Consider the following 26,156-nt stretch of genomic DNA (forward strand, 5'->3'; position numbering starts at 1 on the left):
GCCCTCATGCGTACCTTTTTCTCCTATCATCCTGGCTACCCTCACATCTACCTTCTTCATATCCAAAGTTTTACTTCCTTAATCCCTCATTACCACTTATTTCATACATCATATCCTCAACCCAACCTCCTAGCTATGAAGGAGGCTTCCTTTATCACCATCAGTCTTCATCCTTTAGCCCAACCTCATGGGTTATCATAAAAGTTTGTGATAACCCATGACTCCCTGAAACCTAACAACTTCACTGCTCCATTTGACACATTTGGTCTTTACTTACCACTGTCTCTGTCTCTGTACCTGTCCCTATCTCGGCGGTGACTATGGATCCGGGCAGCAGCGGCGATCTTCATTTCCAGCTGTTTGCGTTTGGAGGCGTCCGCCGGCATGGGATCGCTGTAGTGGGGCCGGAGGCGACACTCACGCTGCGCCCTCACCGTCTCTGCCTGCTCGTAGGCTGCGTCCGAGCTGGAGCGCCTGCAACCCAGGCCTGCGTGCTGCGTTACGGAAAGGACACGAGGATCAATGGGATGGTCACATCTCACTGGCAGCAGGTGAAATGGAGCAATAGCTCTTGTGTGCACTCAGGAACATTTCGATGTATAAGCAATACAGCCAGAAACTTGGTGTTTTTCAGTCATTCAATAAAAAAAAAGCGACTCTTAATGCGTAGATTCATTGTAGTTATCCACTCAACATTTGGCCAGGGCTTCATTTGCTGGAATTACTCATTCAGGTGATGAGCTTTTGTCTAGCTGAGGTGCTGATAAGTCCCAAACAGGTATTGCTTCACATTTCTCTCAAGACTGGAGTAATCCGTCTTGCATCGTTTTTGCTTTTGCCCCAGGGCAGCTGTGGCTCGCAGTAGTAGCTTACCTCCATCAGACTGTGAATGTGTGTGTGAATGAGAGAATGACCGAATGTAGTGTAAAGTACTTTGGACTCCTCTGCACCAGTTAAAGCGCAATACAAGTACAGGACATTTACCATTTGTAAGTTTCCATCAGTTAAACTTCCCATTATAATGTTTGGGTGCAGAACTCTGTGAAGGCCCAGCCATTTCTGACATTAGGTGTCTGCTGGATAACGGTGAGATCAGCAGTCTTCTTCCATGATGGCGTAGATCAATAGCGCGACATTCAAGTATTCGGGCTGAATATTCTCATTTTGTGAGAAATTGCATTTTGGGCTTCCATTAGCTGTTCCCCATAATCGTCAGCGCCGATGGAAATGGATGTTTGAATTGTCTTCCTCTGCGGCGTCACCACGTTTTGCTGTGATGGTGCCGTTACATAACCGCTCTAACTTCTTCCTCTGATCCCGGCTAGCGGGAGTGACAGGAATCCAAATTTCATTCTCAGAGGCAAAACGAACTGTCTGGCAGAGACTGTAAGCACACATAAAACAACGCTCTTATCACTCCTTCAAACAGCCTTAAAGATAAAAAAAAAAAAACAACAAAACAATTGCTGAGTGAGAGTCTCCTGGGCTGTTCTTTAGGTGATGAGAGGAATTCCCAAAACAAAACACAATCCTCAGATTCACTCATCAAGTGACGACCTGCTTATCTCAGGAATGGATGGATGGATGGATGGATGGATGGATGGATGGATGGATGGATGACACTGGGCTTACATCTACAGCTCTGACAGCTACCTGCTGACAGGAAAGGGGCACTGAGATTGCCCTGGCTTTTACATCAGAGAGCTGCGATAGAGACAGAGCTAGCTGTGATCAGGTAAAAACGAAGAAGAAGAATTAATATTCCACCGAGCGATCAGACAGCAGCCATTACTTTGGGAACGCAGGGGCAAGCTGAGCTGCAGAAATCTGAGACGGAAATTGAGAGAAAAACGCGCCTCGACATCTGTTTGCAAATAAAACTACCTCCAGACGTGCAGCATGGGGGAAGCAAGTCGGGGGATCCTTCCGATCTGTAGATGCAGCGAGGGGCTGGATGCTAGCCGCGGCCAAAAGAAATGAAGAGGCGACTTATCGGCAGCATCCCCGGCGCCTAATCCTGCTTTTTATTCCTTCCTCAGACCGCGAGCCGCAGCTGCAGCTGGAGGACGGAGAGATGCATGCTTGCTCTTGTCTGAGACGAAATACCTCTGCATAAAAAGGATCCAGGAGAAATGTGCAGATGTGTGCGCGTGTGTCGCAGTCTCCTTGCTCGTCCCAGCCATCCCTGAATACCAATGGATCTGAGCACTTCTGCCCTTTTTTTTTTTTTTTTTTTTTTTTTTTTTGCTGCAGAACGACGTCGGCGAGCGGCAAGATGCGCGCAAACAACATCTCAAAAGCAGATAACACAAGAACAACAACAACAAAATGAAAGGTCCTTACGCATTCTCCAGCCTCTTCCCTTTCTCCTGCCGCTTCTCCTGCAGGCGCCTCGTCGCCAGCCTCGGCTCTGCAGGCCGTTGTCGGCGTTGCCATGGCAACGGCGAGAGGCTGACAGTCGGGCGAGGGGGCGGTGATGTCACAGCCTCCGTCCTGGTCACCTGACAGCTTGACTGGGGCCTCGGCGGAGATCTCTGCACTGCAGCTGGCAAGGCGGCGGAGGGGGAGCGGTGGCGGGAAAGGAGGGAGACGGAGGTAAAGAGGGATGGAGGGATGAGGAAGAAGAGCATTTGAATGTGGAATAAAAGGAGGGAATTTGATGGTGGGAGGGGGACAAAGGCAAAAAAAAAAAAAAAAAACAGTGAGCTTGCAGCAGAGAGAAGAGGGCTGGCATTATCATTCTGGAGAAATACTTGTCAGCACACAGCTTCCTTGTCATTCCCTTTCCTGAACACACACACATACACACACACACACACCCTCACACACCCTCTGCTCCCCTGCTGAGTCGACTGTCCTCCACACCCATCCTCCTCCTCCTCCTCTTCTTCCACCATCGTTCCTCCAACCCCCCAAACACCTCAATCAATACCCCGGCTCTCCTCCTCCGCCTGCGCTCCGCCTCAGAGGGATAGTAATTAGGGACATCAGTGCATATTAACACCTGAACCCCGGGACCACATGGGTAATTCCTGCATACAAGAACAGACCTTCCCATCGTTCATCCTTTGTCTGATAACTGGACAGTTATACGCTCACAGCACACGACCATCAGAGGCTCTGATGCAACCTCACCAAAAAAAAAAGAAAAAAAGCTAAAGAGCTGAGTTGAAATTACTCTGCAAATGTTCATGTACCTAATACAAAGCATAGTCTTGCAAAAGCATCTGCGTAAAATCCCCAATGTGTGTTATTGGGAATTTATGTAATCAACCTGGAAAATCAAAATGTATAGTTGTAAAGAGGAATGAAATGATGGAAACAAAAACTTGTCTGCCAATCAGAGTCAGCCACATCTGTAATTATTTTAAGATATTTTATCTGCTTTGCACAACTAGAGACAGAAATTCTTCCCTACAGCTGCACCAATTTTAACAATATCTTATAGGGTTTTTTGTTTGTTTTTAGAAAAAAAAAAGTTATATTTTCCTTTGTTTTGTATTTACTGTTTGTACTGATTTGTATTTATTCACTAAATTTGTGCAATAAAGCCATTTTGACCTTGTCTTGTATTAACTTAATTAATTTTAGCAATACAAATTTTACGTTGTATAAAAAACAGCCATATGCATTATGTTCTGGTTTGAGCAGAAAGATAAAACATATTTGTAGTGTCTATGTTTTCTCTTGTATGGATGTCTGCAGATTTTTCAATAAAACTACCAGCTTACACATTTAACGAAGCTATCATTAAATGTGTAAGCTCTGTAGTAAATAACTATCGATTAACGGAACCATAAGATAATGCACACGTCTTTAAATTCTGCTGGTAGCATCATTCTCAACTCTACATCCCACTAGCTTATTGATCTGGTTCTTCAAAACCCCGGTGAGTCCCGGTCGCGACTTTTCCGCTCCAGAAGTCTCGACCGCGGAGGAAGATATTGTTGCAATTCTTGTAAGGGAAAGAAAAAGATAATCCCCTCTGACATATTATTTTAGAGATTTCTGTACTATACTTAAATTAGACATGTTTGTGTTTCTAAACGGGTCAGCAGCCAGAGTGGTACAGTGGCACAGACTGTAATGAAGTCTAAGAAATGTCTGTGCCCTGAAGATGTAGATACTTTAAAAATTGACTTTCTTGTCGATATCGAGGTCGTTTAGTCATGTGGTTTGCATCCTAAGGCTAATATGGATGCATCTGAGAGCCGATCAGAGACTAAAGCGATCCTAAATGTGAATGTGAAGATAAATAATAGATGCCTAAGACAGCCATTACTGAAAGAAAACCATCAGAAGTCAACACAGGAGTAACTCAGATATATATATATATATATATATATATATATATATATATATATATATATATATATATATATATATATATATATATATATATATATATATATATATATATATATATATATATATATATATATATATATATATATATATATATATATAAAAGTATTTATATTGCTCCATCCAGTTCAGAGTTACTATGACTGAAAATCCTGATTGATGTAAATTTTGTGATCTGTGGCTGCCCATTTTGGTCTTGAAATGAAATGAAATTTATTTATTTATATCAAACAGGTGAAATATGAGAGGAGAAAATAAAAAAATCAAACAAAAAACATAATAATCAAACATAAAAAACTAAATTTTCATAATCGATTACTAAATTAGTTGACAATTACTTCAGTAATTGATTCATCACGATTAATTGTTTCAGCCTTACTATGACTTTTTGTGGTTTTAATGTACTGAAGTGAAAAGGTGAAACGGTGTGAAAATCTCTGTGAGAGACCGCAGAACATTTTCAAAAAATATATGAAACAACGAACTGCCTTGTCACTTTTTTCTTTTTCTTTTATCATCTTACTTTCAGAACCAAGGTTTCAACTTCCGTCCACATCAGAGTTCTTGGTGTGTCTTTAAATGACAAATTCAGTCTTTATATTAACTAGGGTCACCAGATTTGGGTTTCTGAAAAGGAGGACACTTCTTTTTTTGTTGGCGGGCGGCGGGCGCGAATCGGCACATGTGCTACCGATTTCTTTGCCATACAAACCTGGAATAGAGTAGTAATCACAATGCACTGTAAGCTATGTAATGTGTTTTGAGGCAGTTGACCAAAATCCCGGACGATTTTTAAATTCCCCCCGGACATTTTTTTAGGTCTGAAAAGTAGGACATGTCCGGGAAAAAGAGGACCCTATATTAACACGATCTGTTTCTAGACTCTTCTCTTTTCTGGTCCGCAGTATGAAGACATTTTTCACTCAACTACACCCAACCTGCACTTTCTCCGTAATCTAATCAAAAACGCCTGCGCAGAACGGAGAAGGTGCCCGATCGCCTCAATCGACCAGCCAGACGCAACGTGGCAGAAAGCCCAACGGCGGCCCAGAGGACGCAGCTCGGACGAGTCCAGTCGGTTCCATCTGTGGTTAAAAAGGCCTCTCTCTCCCCAACGCGCTGGATTAGCTGTCACGACCTGGATGATGCATGGGGAGCAATAACCTGTGGCTTAATTCATCAGGAAATCGCTGTTTGTGATGGATCACCTCTCAGCGCGCCGCGATGTGACAACAAAATTAGGCGGGCTGTCATTTTACCCGACGCACGTATCACCCAAATGAATCCAATATCTTTCTCTTTAAGTGGTGACGTCTAACGGCGATGAATAAAGAGGAAGCACACGCACACATACACCGCAGACACACTGTTTCAGTTTCACACTGTACTCAGCCGATGCGCTTTTACTGCAGTGCACGGTTTCCCCAGCGGTGCAGTTCTAATGCGTTAATCCATCTGGAGCCTTTAATAACCCTCCCAGGTAGAACAACATGCTTATTGCTGGGATTCTGCAGCAGGAGAACTATTATTCTGCGAACGCACAATGTGCTGCATGATAGGCCTGAACAAAGAGGCTTATGGGTGAAAGCCAAACACCGCAGGGTGCAGGAGATCACAAAGAAGACTGCCATGTTTAATTAATAAATCTTCAAGTTTTGAAACGTGTTCTGAGCCTCAGGTTGAAGTTTAAACCACAAGAGAGCCAAGTGTGTTGGATTCTTTTTTTATTTTTGACATAAAGGAAGAATCCGGTCGGAACAAACAGAGCTGAATCGGAGCTGCTGCATGTTAGCGGCCTTCATCAGCTACCTGGCTCAGGAAGCAACTGTAGTTTATTTTTAAGAGAGCAAGTTCCCAGTGGAACGAGATATCGCGCCATGCGGTTCTCCTTATGGACCTCTGGTGGGCACATCTGTAATTTTCACGCCACTATTTCAAAAGCACCATCACTTGAACTATTACGCAGTGATTCCAACAATCAGCCTCACAGAGCCACAAAACACAGGACTCCTTGTCTCATTAAAACAACAGCGAGAAGTCATTTTGAGCCAGTCAGACCAAAACGGACTTTGTGACATGTAAGATGCTCTGAGTAGTGGAAAAGTAACAGTACGCATCATCCTGAAAACGCTACCTCCCAGAGATACATGGTAGTTGCAGAACTGTGCTATGGCAGGCACCGCAGCTAGAGTTGATCGGAAGATGGATGGAGTTAAAGTCGAGACCGTGGCAGCGGTGCGCCTTACAGTTTTCCCAATTTTTGCTTGTCTGTGATCATGGTGGAAACCAGCGTTTTTCTACGCTTCGGTTCATTGAGAGGGTCTGAGTGGAACGATTGGCGTGGACTCAGTTTAACCCTCCCATGGTCTTAGAAGAAGAAGAGGAAGAAGTTTTATTTATTAGAAGAAAAACAAAAACAGCAACACAAGCACAGCAAAAGAAAAACTTCACTTCGAAATGTTCTGGTAGTTCAGGGTGGCAAAGTAGATGGTACTTTCTAGGTTTGTTCTAGATTAGTAAAGTTTAAAGCTAAAAGTTGGTTCTTGTTCTGGATTGCTAAGAACTGCACAATTTATAAATTAACAGGAGTTTCTCAGGTCTTGCTCCAATATTAAAGCTATAATTCAAGTCTAGTTGGTGTCTTAGAGTGACGCTCAGGATGAGCAAACCCGTCTGGACCTCGCACAGGATAGAAAGCTTGCGGGGTCAAATTGACCTCCCCTCCTAAACCCACGGGAGGATTCAGTTTTAAATTTTACCCAACTGCTAACGTTTGTCCGTGACGACGGCAATTTCCGGCACTTCAACGCTACCGGGAATCCTCAGCGCTGTAAACAACCGTCCTCCACCAGGAAAAGACAAGTACCAAGCCGACGTTGTTAATGTTAATTCAATAATCGGAAGTGTTGCCAACACAGATTGAACGTCTTCCCTCACTTCCTCCGCTGCCATCACGACTTCCTGTTCTGCGGAAATCCAAGTGAATGGGTGAAAACTCAGACGGAGCAGTCAGGCAAGATTTTAAACAAGCAGAATAGCGCAGGAAGGCAATAGCACATTGCACATTGATAAAAAAAAAATACAGCTGCAGACCTATACATCTATTTTCAAATGTTCTGTGTACACAAAGTCTTCCACAGCAGATATTTTACTGCTGCCATCAGGTAATATAGCCACAGACATCCATCATTCCTCCCAACTGAGCAGACAGAGAAGAGGCAGTGAGTGAAGAGTCTTGACAGCCAGGTAAATATACACTAAATCTCCCATCTATCACAGGCTGCGGCTGAGATTCAGTTTTTATTACTGAACTGGCCAAACTTAGCAGCTCCTCCATGCTCAAAATAAATAAACAGCTCAATAAATACAGGCCTAACCAGCAAGACAATGTGGTAAATGATGCCATCATCCTGTTTGCCCTTGATTGGGATAAACTACAATGGCTACATTCATCTATCCAGCCAATAGCTGACAGCGAGAGAGAGGAGCGGCAGGGAAACAGTGAGTCTGCAGAGGCACCGCCAGTCCTCCAGTCTGCTGTGCCTCATGTCAGCCTCCCTCCCACAGCCAACCCTGTTAACTCCGACAGCTGTTGGCACAATAAGTGAGATAAATTGATATCGAGACAGCGTGCGCGGCCTCAGACAGACGGAGGTGCGACGCGCTGATGTGGCGCTCATGTTCTGCATAGCACACAATCATGCTGCTGTGTGCGCACGGCTCAGTAATGAAGCTAAGATTGCTGCTGCCGCTGTATCAGCTACAAGGCTGGGGCAAGGTGCGTAGTCAAAACAATGAGTTTTCCAGATAAGCAAGGATGTTTGGATGCGCTTAAAGCTGAGCAAAATGTTAAATGAAAAAACCTAAAATAATTTTTGCAGAAATAATAAAATGATGGTCCTAGATTGAAAATGAAAGGTTAAAAATTAAATATTATCTTGCGCTGTCAGTGGGAAATTTTAATTGTTTGTTAAAATCAAGTTGAAGGGATTTTTTTTAATCACAATATAAAAGCATAATAAAGGAGAAAGTTTTGAGCATCTCTGGCTTTAAATGAATGAAAATTTACTTTGTGACTTCTAGATGTGTCAAATGGGATGTAGAAATATTTTTACAACTATATGATTTAGTCAGTCCCGGTGCAGTACCATGCCAGGCCAGCAGGGTGTAGTAAACCTGCAACATGTTTGGGTAAATTACCAAAATGTGAACAGGTGTTTAGTTCAAGACAACTGAGAAATGTAGTTGATAAAAACAATAAATACTTTAAAATAGTACTTTAACTTTAGTTTTCAAAACAAAATTTTACATTTTATTTGAGCATGAACAGAAGGTCTACTCTTTATTTAAACATTATTAATAAAAAAGTTATATTTTTTAGTAAAGTGCTAGATATGTTTTTCAAATGTAACATGATGTTAGGAAAAATAAAACGTTTCAGCTCTGCTGAGTCAACAGTTCAATCAAAACCTTAACAAGATGAGTCACATACTGTAAATCTGCCTGACTGACCTTTTCTTGATGAGGTCCAGTGCAGATCCGATGAGCCCATCCCTCATCTTATATATCTTGGCTCCATACTTTGACAGGTCCGTTCCCTCCAGAAGTAGCGCCGGGCAGCAGCTGGACGGACGGTCCCAGTTCAATCTGCTGGCAAGGAAGGGAACCGACCCAGCTGGCTCCAGACTGCTCCTCCTGCGCCTGGCGCTCCCTTCATCTCCTCCTACAACAATGGCTTTGTCCTGGGCTTGGACTGTGCAAGCCTGGGGTTGAAGGGGCGAACGTGGAGACGGGCCTGTTCGGATGGGGGAGTTCCTGCTGGTGACAGAGCCGCAGGGCAATGTGGAAACTGTGGTGCTGTTACTGGTCGTCGTGATTGAAGCAGGTTTGTCTGTAGAGGTGGCGGTTTGCAGGGCCTCGCCTTCTTCACCTCCAGAAATACCTTTTTGAACTCCACCGGGTCCAAGCAGAGGCTCAGTCTGATCAGAAAAGGATTCATTATTTTGCAGTAGGTCTTGTTCACGTCCAGTAGACTCCTCACTTTGCTTTTCCTCCTTCTGCCTCATTCTCTTAAACTCCTCAAATGTTGGGATGTACAGACGCCCCACAGGAGGTCTACGACGCTCACAGACAGACTCTCCCCCACTTGGGTTCCCTGCAATGTTGTCTGTTGTGTAGAACGTCTGGGCTACTTTTGCGCTGGACTGAGAGCTTTGGACGGTCAGGTTGGGGCTGCTGTTCTGCCGCCTGAGCTGTAAACGCCTCAAAACTTCCTGCTTGATCTCCTCTGGAGATGTGCGCATTGTGCATGTCGGCCTAGAGCAAGTGCCTGTTGGGATTCCCTGATGCGCACCTTCTCGTTCAATGGCAAAAGCATTTGGGTTCACCTGAGGCCGCACTGGGAGTGGCCTCAGAGGCTCAACAGAGGATCTTGCACTCTGCAGACGGAGTTTCTCCCTTAGTTCCTTCCTTGTATCCCATTCATCAACACCACCTGGAAGCAGCAGCTGGGGAAAGAGTGGCAGATCCATTCTGGGTAGCCCGTGTCGAGGAAAGAATGCCAAACCTTCTGCGTTGGGTACCAACCCGTGGGCACCTAGCACGGATCCATCCGGAGGTCCGTCGTACCAGTGGCTAGAAGAGGTGTACCGTAAAATAAACTCGCTGTCCACGGTCCTGCAAGGTGCAGTACTGAGTGCACACAAGCCAGAATCTCCTACGGTGTTCCAGTTCAGGTTCTCCATACTCCTGTAAGGCCTGCTCCCATTGCTTCCAATGTCGATGCAGGAGCCCCGGACCATCCCCTGCCCTCGCTCTACCCCTAGAATACCCTGACGGCTGGAACAACACCTCAACCCCAAGTTGGTGAGCAAGGTGCTGCTGTTGCACCTGGCCATCAGCGGGTACGACAGAGCGTGGAAGGGCCTGTGGCGGGGAAACGAGCTCAAGGGGTCAGGGGACAGACGGAGGTTGGCGATGCAGGGCTCCATGTCGATCCTGAGGTGCAGGGGAGAGCTGCAGCCAGCAGGAGAGCTGGCAGAGAGTGCAACAGAGGAAGTGGAGGGGTAGTCACATGGTGGGGGAAGCTTCACGTCTGGCATGGCTGTGGGCAGAGTGAGAGGCCTTCAGTCGCAGAGTCGGCAGGTAAAAAGTATGGCTGCCTGCAGGGGCAAAAAGCACATGATGATGATCATGAGGACGTTTCAAAAAAACTTTCTTAGCACCATCACTAATATGCTAAATACCGTTTCAACTTTTCACATCTTCTCATCGTATCGTCACAAACTTCATATCTTTTATGCAACAGACCAACAGATTTGCACATCAATATGAAGTGAAAGGAACATTACACATAGCCAGCTCCATCCAATCTAAGCCAAATTGAATGGATAACAACTGTGCGCATTGACTTTTAAATCTCGTCACAAATGTGCAATGGGTTTAAGTCTGGACTTTGACTGGACCATTCTAACACATCAATATCCTTTGATCTCAATGATGTCAATGTAGCTCTCAAGTCTCCTGTATGAGCTACAGATCTCTGCAGCTCTCCCAGAGTTGGATTTCGTGGTAGTTTCCTGCAAAACATCATATCTTGCTAGCCGTACGGTTTTGCTGTATGTTTTTGTTTTTAAGCGATGGAATAAGCTATTAAAGATTTAAAAGTTGGAAAGTTGTTGTATGATCTAACTGAATTTAATTTGAGAGAATAACAGTATCAAAGAGCCGTTATATAGCACTACAAATTTTTGTTTCACCACATTATGTCAGTCTGTCACATCAAATCGGAAAAAATAGACCCAAGTTTGTGGTTGTAAGATCAATAAACGTGGATAATGTTGAAGGCTTTTGATTACTTTTACTGCGAGCTGCACTTGTGTCAAATTTTTTCAGGCCTTTGCGTTGATGACAAGGATCTGTCAGAGTTCTTCCACAACCAGGTGGACAACAGCACCCATGAATATTGTACAACCACAGCCCAGGAGATAGAAATGTTGCCCCTTAAGCGTGTTTTTTCCGCCAAAGCAATCACATTCATTTTGTATAAATGGCGCCCTGTCTACCCCCCTAGTGTTTTTTTTTCCTTTCCTTTCCTTTCCTCTCTCTCTCTCTCTCTTGCTCTCTCTCTCTGCAGCTGGAATAATAATAGAGGGATTATTGCTCTGCTTGCTAGGCTATTAAAACACGACGAATGAGAAACAGATACAAAGAGACAGATAGTGCAAGACGGAGCTGCTAAGATGGGACGGAGAAAAGGGGGGGAGATGAATGTGATGTTAAAAGAAAGCAGTCAGCTGAAGGGACAGTAATGAAGATAGCTGCTTGGCAGCTCTTTCCCTCTGACTAATCAGACAGCAGTTGGATATTAGCGGCCGAAAGAGCAGACAAGATGGCACTGGGTGTACTTTGACTCTTCCTTTCTTTGTGCAATGAGTACAAATCGCATGTTGACCACTCAGCTCAAACCTCCTCCACCATCCAGGGCTCATATTCTGTCTGCCAAATTCAACAGAGCTTGACTGAGGACGCGGTTATGAAGCATGCATCATGCGAGAAGTAAAATTCAAATATCGTCCGCAGACTCTAATGCTCCACTAAAACAAGCCTCTGCAGCCTGAACTAATAGATGCGTTGCAATTCCTGACATGGACAGAAGGAAGCAGAGTTGTGATCAGAGTCGGTTAGTGGGCGGTTTTCCCTCAAATGACATTTGCAAGCTGGTTACTGAATTAAATTGGCTAATAAACAGAAAGCCAGGACCCTAATTTATTGATCCTGAAACCGAGGCTCGTGCTGCAGTGGGGAAACGCACTCATTTAGCATTTAGGAAGTTAGACATAACAGTGTTTTTAAGTACTTGCATTCAAAGTGCCTCCGGAAGACCTGCTGGCATTTAAACCCTCTACGTAGCAACGCTGACAGCAAGAAGTGAAACTTTATTGGAATCTTTTAAATTGGTACTTCAACTGTTTTGAAAGTCTTTTGGTAACACTTTATTTGAAGGGTTGTGCATTAGACTGTCATGAACATGAAGACGTCCTTATGAATGTTTATGACTGTTGGCATGAAGCGCCATTCAGTACATAATGACACTTTTCATCGACTTTTAATTAATTTTTTTCACGGAACTTTGCATTAAAAGGCTCATTATTGACCAAATAATGCAAAGTTTACACTTTTATTGGACTTTTAATACAACGTTTAGGGCAACTTTGCATTAAAAGTGTCATTATTTACCAAATGACATTTTATGTCAACATTCATGAAGACTCCTTCGTGTTCCTGACAGGTGTTATGTCATGTTTATGACAATGTTATGCCAGTCTGTTTTATTTTTGGACTTAGTTTTTTTTTATCCAGCTTTATCTCTGTGCTTTGTTTGTTTGTTTGTTTGTTTGATTTTTTCAAAGCGAACTGTGACTTAGAATATTTTTGTGCATAAATAACACTTTGGATCTTGGTTTTTTTTGTTTTGTTTTTTACCAAAATAGCAAAGATGCATAGTTTTAAACAGAAAAATGTATTCTAACAGCTACTAGCTCCAACCTTTCCATATGACAAACAACTGAATAATAATAATAATAATATGTTTCAGGTCACAGTGTCCAGTTGTTCTCAAATCTTGTTCCTCTGCTGAAAATACTTCACACCTCACATTTCGTCTTTTGTTTTTACTCTTATAGACTTTTCTTATCAAAGTCTGTCCTGCATAATAAGTTATAACAGTTTGGTAAAGAAGTGAAAAGACAGTCAAGGTCCGAATTAAAACCTTTAAAGACTTTCGGCTACATTGAAGAACGACACATCAAAACTGCTTTAAAAGAAACCCACCGGTCTGGGTCGTCTGAAGAAAAAGACCAAAACATTAGCAAAGCATTTGATATCGATTAGTAGTGACATTCGTCACACACTGTTGAATGTAAACGTAAAATTAACAGTAAATTGCACTTTTATAACTTAGGGCTGCTGCACATTTTGCAAATAAAATGATGTATTTTACTAGACTCAAATTTCTGCAGTTCCAACTTCTGTTTTAGTCACTTTTAGAAATTACCATGACCTTTCAGTTTATGGATTATATTTCAACAAGGGAAATGCTTTAAATAAAAAACTTGGGGGAAAAAACCCCACAGCTTTTAAAGAACAGAATAGATTCTAATATATTGTTGTTTTTTCATACTCTAGTCTTTCTAAACTGTTATAAAAACCCAGATCTTCAACCTTTACAATAAAATTGTTTTGGATTTTCTCTCATGGTTTAAATTCAACTATTTCATAACTTGTTTTGAGTGGATCTCCACATTTCCTTTGCTGCTAGCAGGAGATTGTTAAGTGTGCAGGTTCTTTTGTGTTTATGTCTGTGTGTGTGTGTGTGTGCAAAAACCATTAATATGTGGAATTTGGTTTTAATTAGCCTGAGTGCACCTTATTATCTCTCTCTTTCTGCTTTCCTCCAGCTGAATTTTAAACCAGCGTAAGCGCTCCCTGGAGGTCGGAGCTCTGCCTTCTCCCTCCTGTCTCTGCAGCCGACTGGGGAACAACTCAAATCCACCAGCTGGGCGGTTTGTCATCCACCACGTCCCAGCAGAGGTATGAGCTCGTTTTTCAGTACAGGATTATCAGAGTCAATGAAAAACTAATAAATCCTTAGGGTGTTTGAACTGATCCGTAGAGTGACCCGATTGAAAAACCTCTGAAATATGTTCCTGAATCTGTGCATGAAGACATTATTGGGTTAAAGGTTTAATTATACTTTTTTGTGCTGCATAAAGTGGAATTTTAGAGACCGACAAGCTTGCAAAGATAACGTTTCTATTTTAAATCTTGAAGGAAGAATTTAGGTTTGAAAACGTTTCACTATGGTTACATGATGAGACTCATCCGACCGATTGATGACGCCCAATGAAAAGCCCTGAAACTCTTCTGGTTCTTCGCCCTCAACAGAAACAAAACCTCATGAAAAAGTCGGGTGTGTTTTTGTAAAGCGCGTAAAATTCACACACATTTTGCTGCATTGCAACCACAAACATCTGTGTACCACTCAGGTCTTCTGGTTCCAGTTCTGCTCTGTATCACCAGAACCAGGACCAGAACCAAACATGGGGAAGCAGCATTCAGCTTCTATGCGAGACAAATCTGCAACAAACCTCCAGAAAACTACAAAACAGCCGAAACACTGAGTACCCTTTAGTCCAGACTAGAAGCCCACCTGATCAGTGGTAAAATAATAATAAAAATCATTTATTATTTTTGTACCATAATAAATGACTGACCAACATCTGAATCTGTAATGATGAGACTTGGAAAAATGTAATGTTTCAATAGTTAATTTTTGGTGTTTTTATGATGTAAAGCAGCTTTGAGCTGCCTTGTTGCTGAAATGTGCAACACACAAAAAAAAAAATCAGGAAAAAAACTTCGGCATTACTACAAGCCGACTGATGGACGGATGAAATCCCTCCCATCAAACACTGAAGTCTGTGCTTTCAATGTGACAAAATGTAAAAGAAAGTCTAAGACACACGTCTCAAACTCGAGGCTCGTGGGCCAAATCCGGCCCGCCGTAGCTTTTCATGTGGCCCTGTAGATTCTAGACTAAACATTAAGTGTGCTTAAATGTTGTGTTCTCAATGCAGTTTTTATCTGTTTCCTGCCAAATTACATCAAATTACGTCCATCCAGATTCTTGAGACGTATTCTGGAAATTCATGCAAAAATTAAAACATTTCCACACTTTTCTGCGCTAATAATCAGGGGTTAGTGCAGATTTTTCTCAAAAATTGTCAAAAACTTTCTTACTTGCACTAAACAGCTGCTTTAATTGATATCAGATTATTGTCCATAATCTATGCAATGAGTGATAAAAAGTCGCATTTGCTGTCATAAATAAGTCTAACAATCCCAAATATTTCTAAATTGGTACCACAAACACTTTGGTTTTTATTGTAAAAAAAAAAAAAAGCACAAAAAGTATCACAAAATCCTGGAGGGACTGAAAAGATGTTCGATAATATTATTTAATTTATTAATTCATTGATATTTTAACAGTTTGCGATCAGGTTTTATCAATACATTCTGTCACCACCGGCCCTTTAAGAGCCTTCATGATCTCGATTTGGCCCAAAACCACAATGAGTTTGACACCGCTGCTCTCAGGAGTGTAAATACTGTCACTGTAAGTGTGTCTCGTTTTTATCCTTCATTTAAAGCAAAGAAGCTGAATCATAGATTTTAACAACCCTGTCTTCCGTTTCACTTTTTAATTGCGTCCAAGCTTGCAGTTGTAGTAAAAAGCCTTTTCACTTCGCGTATGAGTTATTGTAAATGCTCTGTTTGGCGCTCCTATCTCTCCATTCTTTGTATCTTTGCAGTTTGTCTTCCTGCCTATATGCACATGTCACTGCGTTAGCCAGAATATAAGTCTGCTTGTGAATTGTGCTATCAGCACATCTCGCTGCGTCTCAGCTTGGCCAGAGGTTACCCAGCAGTGAGCGTCACGTTGCAGGGATCATGTTTGCTGATAAGTCCTGCTGCAGCTGCCTGAAGCTCCTGCAGCTATTGGCAACGCGAAGTCTAATCTCTTACACTTACCCCATTTTAATTAATCCTCCGTGCTTCTTGTGTTGTCCAACAGGTCACTGACTCAGATCCCAGGGCAGCCGGCTTCCTCTCGTTTGTCTGCGCCACTCCAGTCCTCCTGTTCGATGATCCGTCAGGAGCCTTTTTATCGAGCCGGACGGACGGGGGTCGGAGCTGGAGGAGCAGAGGGAGAAAACCGAGGGGGTCACTCACGAAAGAGCCGCTGTTTCTGAAAGCAACACCAAACCACCACAGCTCAGTCAATAACATTGATGAGCGCGGCCGCTCTTATCTCTGCTGAGCAAATGATTGAGGCACAATGAGCAGCAGAGACACGAGGTTTGAGAGGCAAAAGTATCCTGATACTGTAAAGCAAAACCCCGTCCTCCTTTTCTTTCTGATTCAATTAGATGCTGAGTCAATTGCATAATTAGTTCTCCTCTGTCAGGAGAGGCCAGTGTATGGTTACACACACATGCCAAAACACTCGCACTCAATCCGTGTGTCGGCAGAGTTCCTAGAAAACAGAGCAAACAAAACAGGGTAGTGTTTTCAGGTTAAATTTGGGAAGCTAGTTTATAGTGTGTTTAGAAACACATTAAGAGTTCAGCTGATGAAATTCAAAAATGGGATCTTTTTGCCATCAGGTTGTGCTGACAGCATCTTCTTTCTGTGCTCAAGAATCAGTCGGGTGTTTAAATTAAAGTCAGAGGAAGCAGAGATACAAGATGCTTTTTTCTGACTGTGGTCCATGTTTGAAAGAAAAAGAGAAAGGTGGAGAAAATGTAGGATAGTGGCAAAAAATATTCAATGCATTTGATGATTTCATCACTATTTCATGTTTTTCTAATATCGGGCTTCCCAATGTTTTAAGGAATCTGGACTGCAGTGGTAAAAACCTGAAATGTTTTGGCTATTCAACCTGATTTCTGCAAAGACCTGACTTTCAAAAGCTGCTTGAGAAACCTTTAAGCTATAAGTAAGAGACAAACAAATGAGCATTTTCATTGCATTTTTATTTATTTATTTATTTTTTTTGGCTCTTTACCTTGAAACAAGCACAAAAACTGGAGTACTTGCACCGGCTCAATCTGTGAGAAACATTTTCTTTCAAATTTAAAAGTGAAAATGTTTTCTAAGACTAAACCCGGTGACAACAGACGAAACAACAAAGCTTGCAGGAAGGATTTCTTCAACAAAAGACGCTTGAAGTACAGCAGCTACAGACTAAAGAGACAAGTCTAACTGAAAAACAACAACAAAATAACAAGAATAATCAATAACAATATATATATATATATATAAAAAAAACAAAGTCATCCCACCTCACTTCAACACCGCCTCCTCCACTAACATCTCCATCCACCTCCTCTGTATCTTGTCACCCACATGATGAGAAAAGCGACCGAGGCTGAGATCACGTGACTCCTGACTCGCGCTGCTTTTCATGGGATGCTGGGACGAAATGTGCTGCATCTGCATCCTCCAAAGCTCTGACAAGTCGCTGTCACATGGAGACGAACCCCCCCTCCGCTTCACCCTCCTCCGTCCCCCGGAGAGCTAAATGACTGACAGGGGCCCTCCGGTAGATCCTCCCCGTTTTCCCACGCACACTGCTGCTCCACACAGGATCAAAAGTCCGCTGTGTTTTATTTAGTGACTAAAAGACAAAAAAAACACCACCCTGACTTCTGCCTCTTCAAATTAAAGCAATTTCTATTTTACACTCAACTTTCCAGCAAGCGCACGGATGGAAGAGAGAATAACCTCGCTCTGACAATCCCACTGAAACCGACAGGCTTATCAGGCCTGACTGAAGCGACCCATTTATTTTGAACATTCTCCTCTCTTTTCTTTTCCTACCAAGACACTGCAACCCCCCCCCCCCCCACCCTTTAAATCACCAAGTCAGTTTGGCATCGTTCCGGCCCGTTTCATCCATCCTGCGCTCCCTCTGAAACTATGCAGGGAGGCTTTCAGGGCCGGGTGTCCATCCGTGATCTCTGTGTGTGTGTGCAGCGAACGCCGAACGTCTTTCACATCCCGCAAAGTAGAGGAAGAGGTGCGAATAATGTGCGCCGTGACTGTTGACAGGTTCTGCGCTCCCAGCGGACACGCAGCCTCACACGACTGCTTGTTTGGTTTTGCGTGCTGGGAGTGTTTTTTGCGTGGAAGTCTCGCAGCTTTTTTCCCCACATCTTCACACTTCACAGGCCGCGTTTCCTCGAGATGACATCACCTCGTTTTCATTTCGGAGTTAATATATTTTGGCTGTCTGGATTCGAGGCGTTCCATTAAATGCTGAGAAGAGTTGAAGGAAACAATAAAAGACGGCTTGGATGCTGCGAGAAACATGGACTGTCAGCGTAATTGGAACTCTGGGACAAGAACTGAACGGATTCGACGCAAAAACGCAGCCTAACTCCGTTTCTTTGTGGTTATTTTTGCACTTTAACAAATTATTTTAAAATAGTTCATTTCAAAAATGGGGGAAAATTTTGGAATAATGAAACAGATTGACAACAATCATGAAAAAAATATACACAGCAAAACTTGGAGAAAGATTAAAAGTAAGAAGGCAGACGTACTTTACCAAGCTTTTAAGCTTTATTTCACTTATAAAGCCTATAGTTCTGTACAAGTGTAATCTTTTAAAATCAACATGTTCAGAAAGTCGTTTTGTTAAAAGTGTTTACGCACGGTTTCCCTTCAAACAGCTCGCTTCCAGAGAATTAACAGTTTAATGAAGATCAACAGACCGCAGGCGGATGCTAGCTGTTGTTTTTGGGTTAATCACTATGAACACATTTCAATTGGTGAGAAAGGATGACATGATGCCCATTGTGCAAAGGCTTCAACAAAGCCAGCCAATCACAGAGCAGCAAGCTTTCAGGTCAGCTCATAAAGGAGTTCCTCAAAATTGAGCTATGTATGATGTTATCAGGAGGCGATCACTTTGTTATTATGACTACTGCACATGTTGTCAAACGTCCTTTATGTCCACTGTAAATTACTGAGGCTGAAAGGGATCATAATTATAGGAATCATATGACATGGTGAAAAGAAATGGTCTATGCAGTTGTGTGTGAGGGGTATCGAAATGCATGCAAAAGCGGAGCAGGACATGTGGAAGGTCAGTGAGACAGTAGTGAGGTGTGCTGTAGGAGTGAAGATGGGACTGAGATTACACCAGCGATGAACTCTGAGCTTCTTCTTGTTTGTAATGATGAAAAACAGGCTGATAACTGTACGGTTAGACGGGGACGCTCTAAAACTACTGGGTTATTTCTTGAACCCAAAGAAATAGTGCTGCTTTGACAGCATTTCAAAGCTCTTTTTTTTTAGCAAAATGTTGCGGTAAAAAAAAAGAGTAAAGGAAGCAATTTTAGAAGTGTACAATGAGTTAAACATTTGATTAAATGTTGCTGACTGTCGTCCGTAGGATGACATAGGTTGGTAAGATGGCATAAGTTTGTTGTGTAACATGCTAATGTCAGTAACTTCAGCTCACTCTAAAGAATGCGTTTGTTCACTTAATATAACACTATCTTTTACCTGCTAAGTCCTTACTATAAGCATGCTATAGGTTTAAATTTAACATTTTCATCAAAGAAATTGTCATAAACAGGAAATATTTGGTGCTTTGTCCTGAGTTTCGATCAGTCATCTCTGTCTTTATTTTTTAAGTCATCATTTTTCATGCTGTATTAAACTAAACCTTTGTATTTTTTAACCCAGTGAGACTTTCGCTACAATGGGATTCACTCAGCTAGTAATTACCTGACCTCATATTCATTGTCAGATGATCAATTAATCTTTAATTATAGACAAAATAGCCCTAACTAGTCACAGAAAAAGTAACACACCCAGTCCTGACTGAGTTGAACAGTGTGAATTGCACGACCTTCATCCTTAATGCACATGCACTATTCAAACAGGGAGCCAATCAATAGCAACACACTTACTTCAAAGGTGTGACAGGGCTTTGTTTTTACTAGACATACATGGCAAATGTTTTTCAAGATGCCGACGAATGAGGCAAGACAGAAAATAGTTTGAGTGGAACTGAAAGCATGTAACAGACTGGCGACCTGTCCAGGGTGAACCCGCCTCTCGCCCAGAACGTAGCTGGAGAGGAACCAGCAACCCTGCCGACCCCATTAGGGACAGGGGTGTTAGAAAATGGATGGCTGGATGGAAGGATGGACGGATGGATAGAAAGAAGAATGGGAGGTAAGATGGATGGAAGGAAGGAACTTAAAGCATATTTAGAAAAGTAAAAAAGTAAGAAAATGTGTGTGTCGTTAGTTATTTTTTGTTGTAACAATGCCTCTTGGCAGTGAATTTTTTGTCACTGGAGAGCCTTTTAATTTCCCCCTCAAATAGTGAAACAGGGTCCCCCAGTGTATTATCAGCCTGGCGGGCCACCAGGCTTTACTTGAGCCCCCACCATGCTTACATTGCCTTTTTAAAATGATTGCATTTTTAAGACTTTATAGTTGGTGTTCAGGTATTAATCACATGATTATCAAGGGACATTTTCTAATTTCCTGTCAACTTTAAACATTGTTTTAACTCAAAAACGCGACGGGCCACTGGATGAATGACTGGCAACCAACCACCGGACTTAGCAAGTCTTTTGGAGGAAACCTTGTAAACATTTTTAAGGAAAATGTATTTGTGGTGCACGGAAGAACAACTGTGAAAAAGACTAATACAACCTCAATGAACGACTAGAAACGAAGTTGGTAACTGTGTCATTCATTCAACAAGGACTCTCTTGTTTCTTCAAGCTATGCTTCTATTATGTGTTGTTTCTTTAAACTTCAACTGTCCAACCAAATAAACTCAATTTATACTGTTCATGGTTGGCAGACAGAGTTTGGTGAATCTGTCATGGTCACAGCTAAAATCACAAACAAATCTTCCGAACAAATGTGCAACGACTTAAGAGGAAACAAGCGGATTTGTTGAAAAGAAAACACATACGATTACTTATTGCACAGCCTGTACAACATTAATCAACAAGATTCCTTTTTCAGCACTATGTGAGGCAGTCAAATAGACAAGTGCAGAATCCACACACTCCTTAAAACTAACTTGACATTAATGTGCTGACTTGGTGCCAGAGTGGGCTGCGGTTCAGCAGGTGTCAGCATGTGAGGCTCTGTGATATTAGAGAGAGACAGCCAGGCTATGTTGGCACAGCTGGAGGTCACAGCTGGTGGTCACAGCAGGAAGGCGACAGTCATGCAGGAGGGAGCTGGAGGACGAGGAGGACACGCGGTGGGACAAAACGAGATCGTGACTTTAAAACCTGTCCGTCTGCAAGCGTTCTGGACCTACGTTCGTAATTACAGGGGGATTTAAAACTACAGCTCTTCATTTTCCGAGAGGCTAATAAGGAAAATAAGAAAAATCCCAGATTTGTCAGTGTGAGAGGGGATTTTAGAAACCAGAGTCAGAGTTGTATGTTGCTGTCCTTCTGTTCAACACTCTTCTACATCTGGAGTTGGACTGTCGGGTTCTGCAAAGTCGACTTTTCTCATCGCAATGGAAATTAAGTCAAAGTACTGTCTGTTAGCAGCAGTCCTGTAAATAAATGAGTCACGATGGCACGCTGTTTGGCCCTCGGTGTGTGACGGAGGAACGCACGCTGCTGTCCACACACCGCGCACTAAAGGTAGCGGTCCGACCCGGACGCCTACTGCGATATTTTACAGTTTCTGTAAAGACTCGGACCAGCGGCTTTGCTCTGAAACACGGCTGCCTGCTCTTGTTTTATGATCCCCCTGAAGCAACAATAACTACCACCTGCCACAACAATGACTTACACTGTGGGTCTAAACGAAGTGGAGAGCGTAAGTGTACGGCGGTGTAGTAAGACGGTTTGACAAGTGATGGGAGAGCTCTGAAGGCTTAATCAAACGCAATGTAATCACTAAAGCTGACGGTAAAATAGTAATATCTTTTTTTCTAGTTTATAGGCAATCAATTTCACTGCGGTTGTAGGTCTAGATATGTCAAAATCAGGCAATCAAATACTATGTGTAGGGACATTATATCCCATCAACTAATACATGAATGTAATCTATTTAGTGGAGAATTGTGGAAAGAAGTAATTGTTTGCCACTAAGTCATTGGTGTGTAAATGTGTACTTTACCTTTTCAGATGACCACAATTTGCAGGAAATTTGAATGTCTAATTTTATGATGGTAGCTGTTTCTCTGTATCATTCTAGTTAGAGATATGTCTCTTCCTCACCTCTGTGTTTGCCAATCTTTCTCTAATCCACCACTTCGTGTCTCTATTCCCAGGAGAGTCGCTTCTCCTGCTCTCTGGGTCAGTAACTCAAGTGAAAAGCCCGTCTACTGTTTCTTACATAAGAGAGGACAAACCGCTTCACAAATGTTGAATAATGCGCAGCAGCAACATTTGCTGGAAGACGTTACTCTTCAAGGAAACAAATAAACGATGCAGATATGTGACAGAACTGCTAAAGCCTGAGAAACTTGGCAATGGGGTCAAAATGCTGTCATAAACAGTGAAGTCTTTGATAAGTGCATTCATCTATGTTTGGTCTCAATGAAATGTAGCCTGACTCGTCACTGATGTCATGTTTCAATACTGGCACTAATGCTGCTGCTGTATTGTAGAACATTAGCTAACAATATGCAGAGAACTAAACTAAAAGCTCTACTGTGAGTGTGTCCAAAGGGATTTACATCCTTTAAATCAGGGATTTTAGATCGGGCATATTCAACACACCACCATCTAACACACCACACACTGCAGGACGTTGTGAGATTGTCGTAAATCGGGGCAAAAAACCCCCAAAAAACTTTAGCGGGAACACCAACAAGCAGAAACATTATGTGACGGTTTCTCCTTCTCTCTCTCCCCCAGGCCGCAGCAAAATTGCCGAGTCTTGACTGGTGAGCGGTAACATCCTTATGGAGCCTATCGGGACATTTTAATAAATAAGTAAATGACAATGGCCAACTAAAACAGGTAATATCTGAATTTTTACAGAAATATTGTTGGTAAAAGGGAGTCGTACAGACAGAATTATTCTGTTGTGCAAAAAAAAAAAGCAGAAAAATGAAAAATTGGATGTCCTTTTTTTGTGTAATATGCCAAGAAGACAACAGAAATTGATTTATTTTTAGATTTGCTTTTCTACACATCTTTACTAAAGGCACCAATGAATGTGAAGGACACTGAATGTGAAAATGCCCTTTGCTCTGTAGCTCCAGAGGAAATCCATCACCTCAACTGATGCTATTCTGCAATAGCAATAAAATGAAACTCGACGTGCTTGTTAGGGCAATGAAAGGAACTGCTTTTTAGCAAAAACTGCGAACATTTCAAAGCTCAATAGCAGCAGAGCAACTGTTCAATATAAAGTGAAAGAAAATGGTGCAAAATCCAACAAAAAAAAAGTTAAATAAAATGGAGAAACCGCTACTGACGACTCATTTGGTTTGTGCTGAAGTGAAAACAGAGAGTTAAACATACTGGATAGACTTTCCACAGGTAGTTTTTTTTTCCACCCTGGCCTCTCCTAACGCTTACATTTAATATGCAAATCTCTGGAAAAGATGCTTTCCCCATTTCAAGCTCCATCTTCCAACCACGAATGAATACTGCATTAGCGGTGCATTAGCCGGCTGTAACACACGGAAAATTAGAAGATGGAAATTAGAGGGGGGGGAGTAATAGCTCCCAGCATCCATCGCCCTTGCATACACTGAGGAGTTTCTTAAGAGGAATGGTTTCCATTTTCTTCCCTCAGACGCGTTCCGACGAGCAGAGCGAGAACCACCCCCCTCCAAGCACAACTCCCCGTTTCGATGTCGGAGGGAGAAATGTAGGTTAATGAGGCCTCGCCCAGGGGCCTCGCCGACACCTCCGCTACTCGGCGTATTCATCGGAGGGACTCTGAGACGCAGGCAACATCAAAGGTGGACGCGAAGAAGACTGCAGTTAATTAGGCAGAGCGAGCGCAGCGCGTGAATGAACTGCGAGCCTCCGCGGAGATACGCAGAGTCAGACGCTTTAGGAGAGCGGCCTGACGCTCAGCTCGGCAGGGATCTGAGGGTTGTTAGTTTAGAAAGCGGAGATAAAAATAAAGACCTGATTGTCACTGTAGAAAAAAGCAGCAGGGGAGAACATTGAAGTGCATTAACAAGGAGTCAAAAGGATTTTTTTTTTCTTATTCCGACTACTGACTGACTGTGTCACACAAGGCGAGGGAATCAACAAGCTCTGGAATATGATGCAGCACATTTCAGCCCTCTGCACTTTCAATGCAGCGCACATGCAAACGGGGGAGGATGCAAGTTGTTCAAGTGGTTTGTGGAACATTAACACCTGCCATTTATTATATTTCTTACATGTGTACCAGATCAGTATGATTGTACGTACATAATTTATAGAGTGAACAAAGCTACTGGAGGTGGAAGGGAAGAGGAAACTGATTTGGGAGCAGAGTGATTTGCAGCTTCACCAGCACTCAAGTATGATTGCCTGGTCAGAAACTCAAAAATCTGAGTCCTTTTCCGGACACTGAACGCAGCATCTCTAAGATTCTGACTTTGAATCTTCCTCACTGTTTGGACTTCCACAGCAAAGGACTCGTACTGAAGACCCATTAGTTGTTCAAGAAAAGTCAAAGTCAGCAGGAAGAGGAAACAAAGAAACATAAGATGTTCAAGATTTTCATTCAAAGGACTATTAAACATTAAAAAGTGTGCTCCAGGGTCCTTTTGAGAGGGAGCTTTTTTAACACCAGTAAAAGATGAAAGAGTTACAAAAATATGCCAATTTATGCAGTAAAGTACAAATCTCTAACACCCCAGTTATTATCAAATGTCCCAGCTGCTGCAAAAACTACAAGAAATTGTTGTTTTGATCCACTTAAAGGGGCTTTATTATTTGTTTTCCAGGCACATAGTGACATTTTATAGCATAGTCAGGTAACTTCAGTTGTTAAAAATGCTATATATTCAATACAAATTAAAAGAAACGCTGCCTTGTATTTTAATGTCTTGAAATTGGGCCTGTGTCACTTTAAGAACTCCTGCTCTTTCTGAAGCTCCGCCTCCAGGAGTCATCCTCTATTAACCCTTTAACATGGTCTTCACCAGTGGTGAGAAGTGGCTCCTATAATGAACTCAGCATGATGTGCAGTTCCCCCAAGTGTTTGCTAATTGTTGCTGGCTAGTCTGAAGGAGCTTTCCAAAACAACAATCACGTCAACACTCCAGGTATGTTTTGGATGAGAGAATAACACCATAGCATGATGTAAAGCTCAAAAACATCAATTCTGTGCAACACTGCCCCTTCAATGGAAAGGAAAAAAATAATTTGATTTTTGATTATTTGAACTACCAATCAAAGAAAACGGTTTGATTCTAAATTAAAACAAAATTCTCTGATCTTTTAAAAGAAAATTACAAAAAATAAAATAAATAACTTTTTAACTTCTGGAGTCTGTGAAACATTTCAAAATTCTCATCAGTGGATCAACATAAGAGCTTTGATTTCAGCATCAGGACCAACTACCTTCAGAAAGCCCAATTAAAATATATATTTACTCATTTATTTATAAGAACACGTGTAACTTTAATGTACTCATGCAAACCACAATAAAGACCACATAAAGGTCCGTCCACACTTGTGTGTGTGTGTGTGTGTGTTTTCCTTCTGGTGGTCATCTTGGTCTCATTCATATTGCGTTCTGAAGTGGAAATGCTGCAGATGAATAATACAGGCAGCGCCAATGACCTCAGAGCAAACACTTTTTCCTTTTTGTTTATTTTGCATGAAGGTTTTTCATGAACGGCACATATTCAAAAGAGGACAAAGGAGGGAGTCTCTTCCGCCGAGGAGGAGAGCCGGTTCAAAGGAGCCAATTCATGCAAATGACGAAGCAAGATATGAGGCCTTTTAGACGAAGATGAAATGTCCCGGAACGACCGCAGCTTTGAAGTGATACGAGTGGGATCCCTGTAAGAAGGTTAGGCTATTATGCTTGATTTTTTTTTTATTATCTCTAAATGGAGTGGTTTTCAGATCTGATGGATTACCTGTTTACTCTATTAGACATTAGGTCAGCTCCCAGTTCGTCTCAAAAACAGTATTTCCCCTGCCGGTTCACTTCGGTTTGGCATTATCATATGAAATCGGGGTTCCAGAACTATTGTGT

The 26,156-nt window shown here is 42.3% G+C and overlaps 1 protein-coding gene across 4 annotated transcripts in view; it reads right to left on the bottom strand.

Moving 5' to 3' along the window:
* Window positions 1-26,156, bottom strand: part of si:dkey-91i10.2 (uncharacterized protein LOC555224 homolog) — a 69,126-nt gene that overhangs the window by 8,429 nt on the left and 34,541 nt on the right. For 3 of the 4 annotated variants that reach the window (XM_044132791.1, XM_044132790.1, XM_044132789.1), the window contains exons 2-5: window positions 15,958-16,119; window positions 8,878-10,526; window positions 2,344-2,545; window positions 278-494 (exon numbers count right to left, since the gene is read on the bottom strand). In XM_044132791.1, the coding sequence (XP_043988726.1) occupies window positions 278-494; window positions 2,344-2,545; window positions 8,878-10,466 (2,008 nt within the window). In that variant the 5' untranslated portion in view covers window positions 10,467-10,526; window positions 15,958-16,119. The remainder of the gene's footprint in view (window positions 1-277; window positions 495-2,343; window positions 2,546-8,877; window positions 10,527-15,957; window positions 16,120-26,156) is intronic. The other variant, XM_044132792.1, reaches the window with a different exon arrangement.

Source organism: Gambusia affinis, linkage group LG11, assembly GCF_019740435.1.
Source record: "Gambusia affinis linkage group LG11, SWU_Gaff_1.0, whole genome shotgun sequence".
Taxonomy (NCBI): domain Eukaryota; kingdom Metazoa; phylum Chordata; class Actinopteri; order Cyprinodontiformes; family Poeciliidae; genus Gambusia; species Gambusia affinis.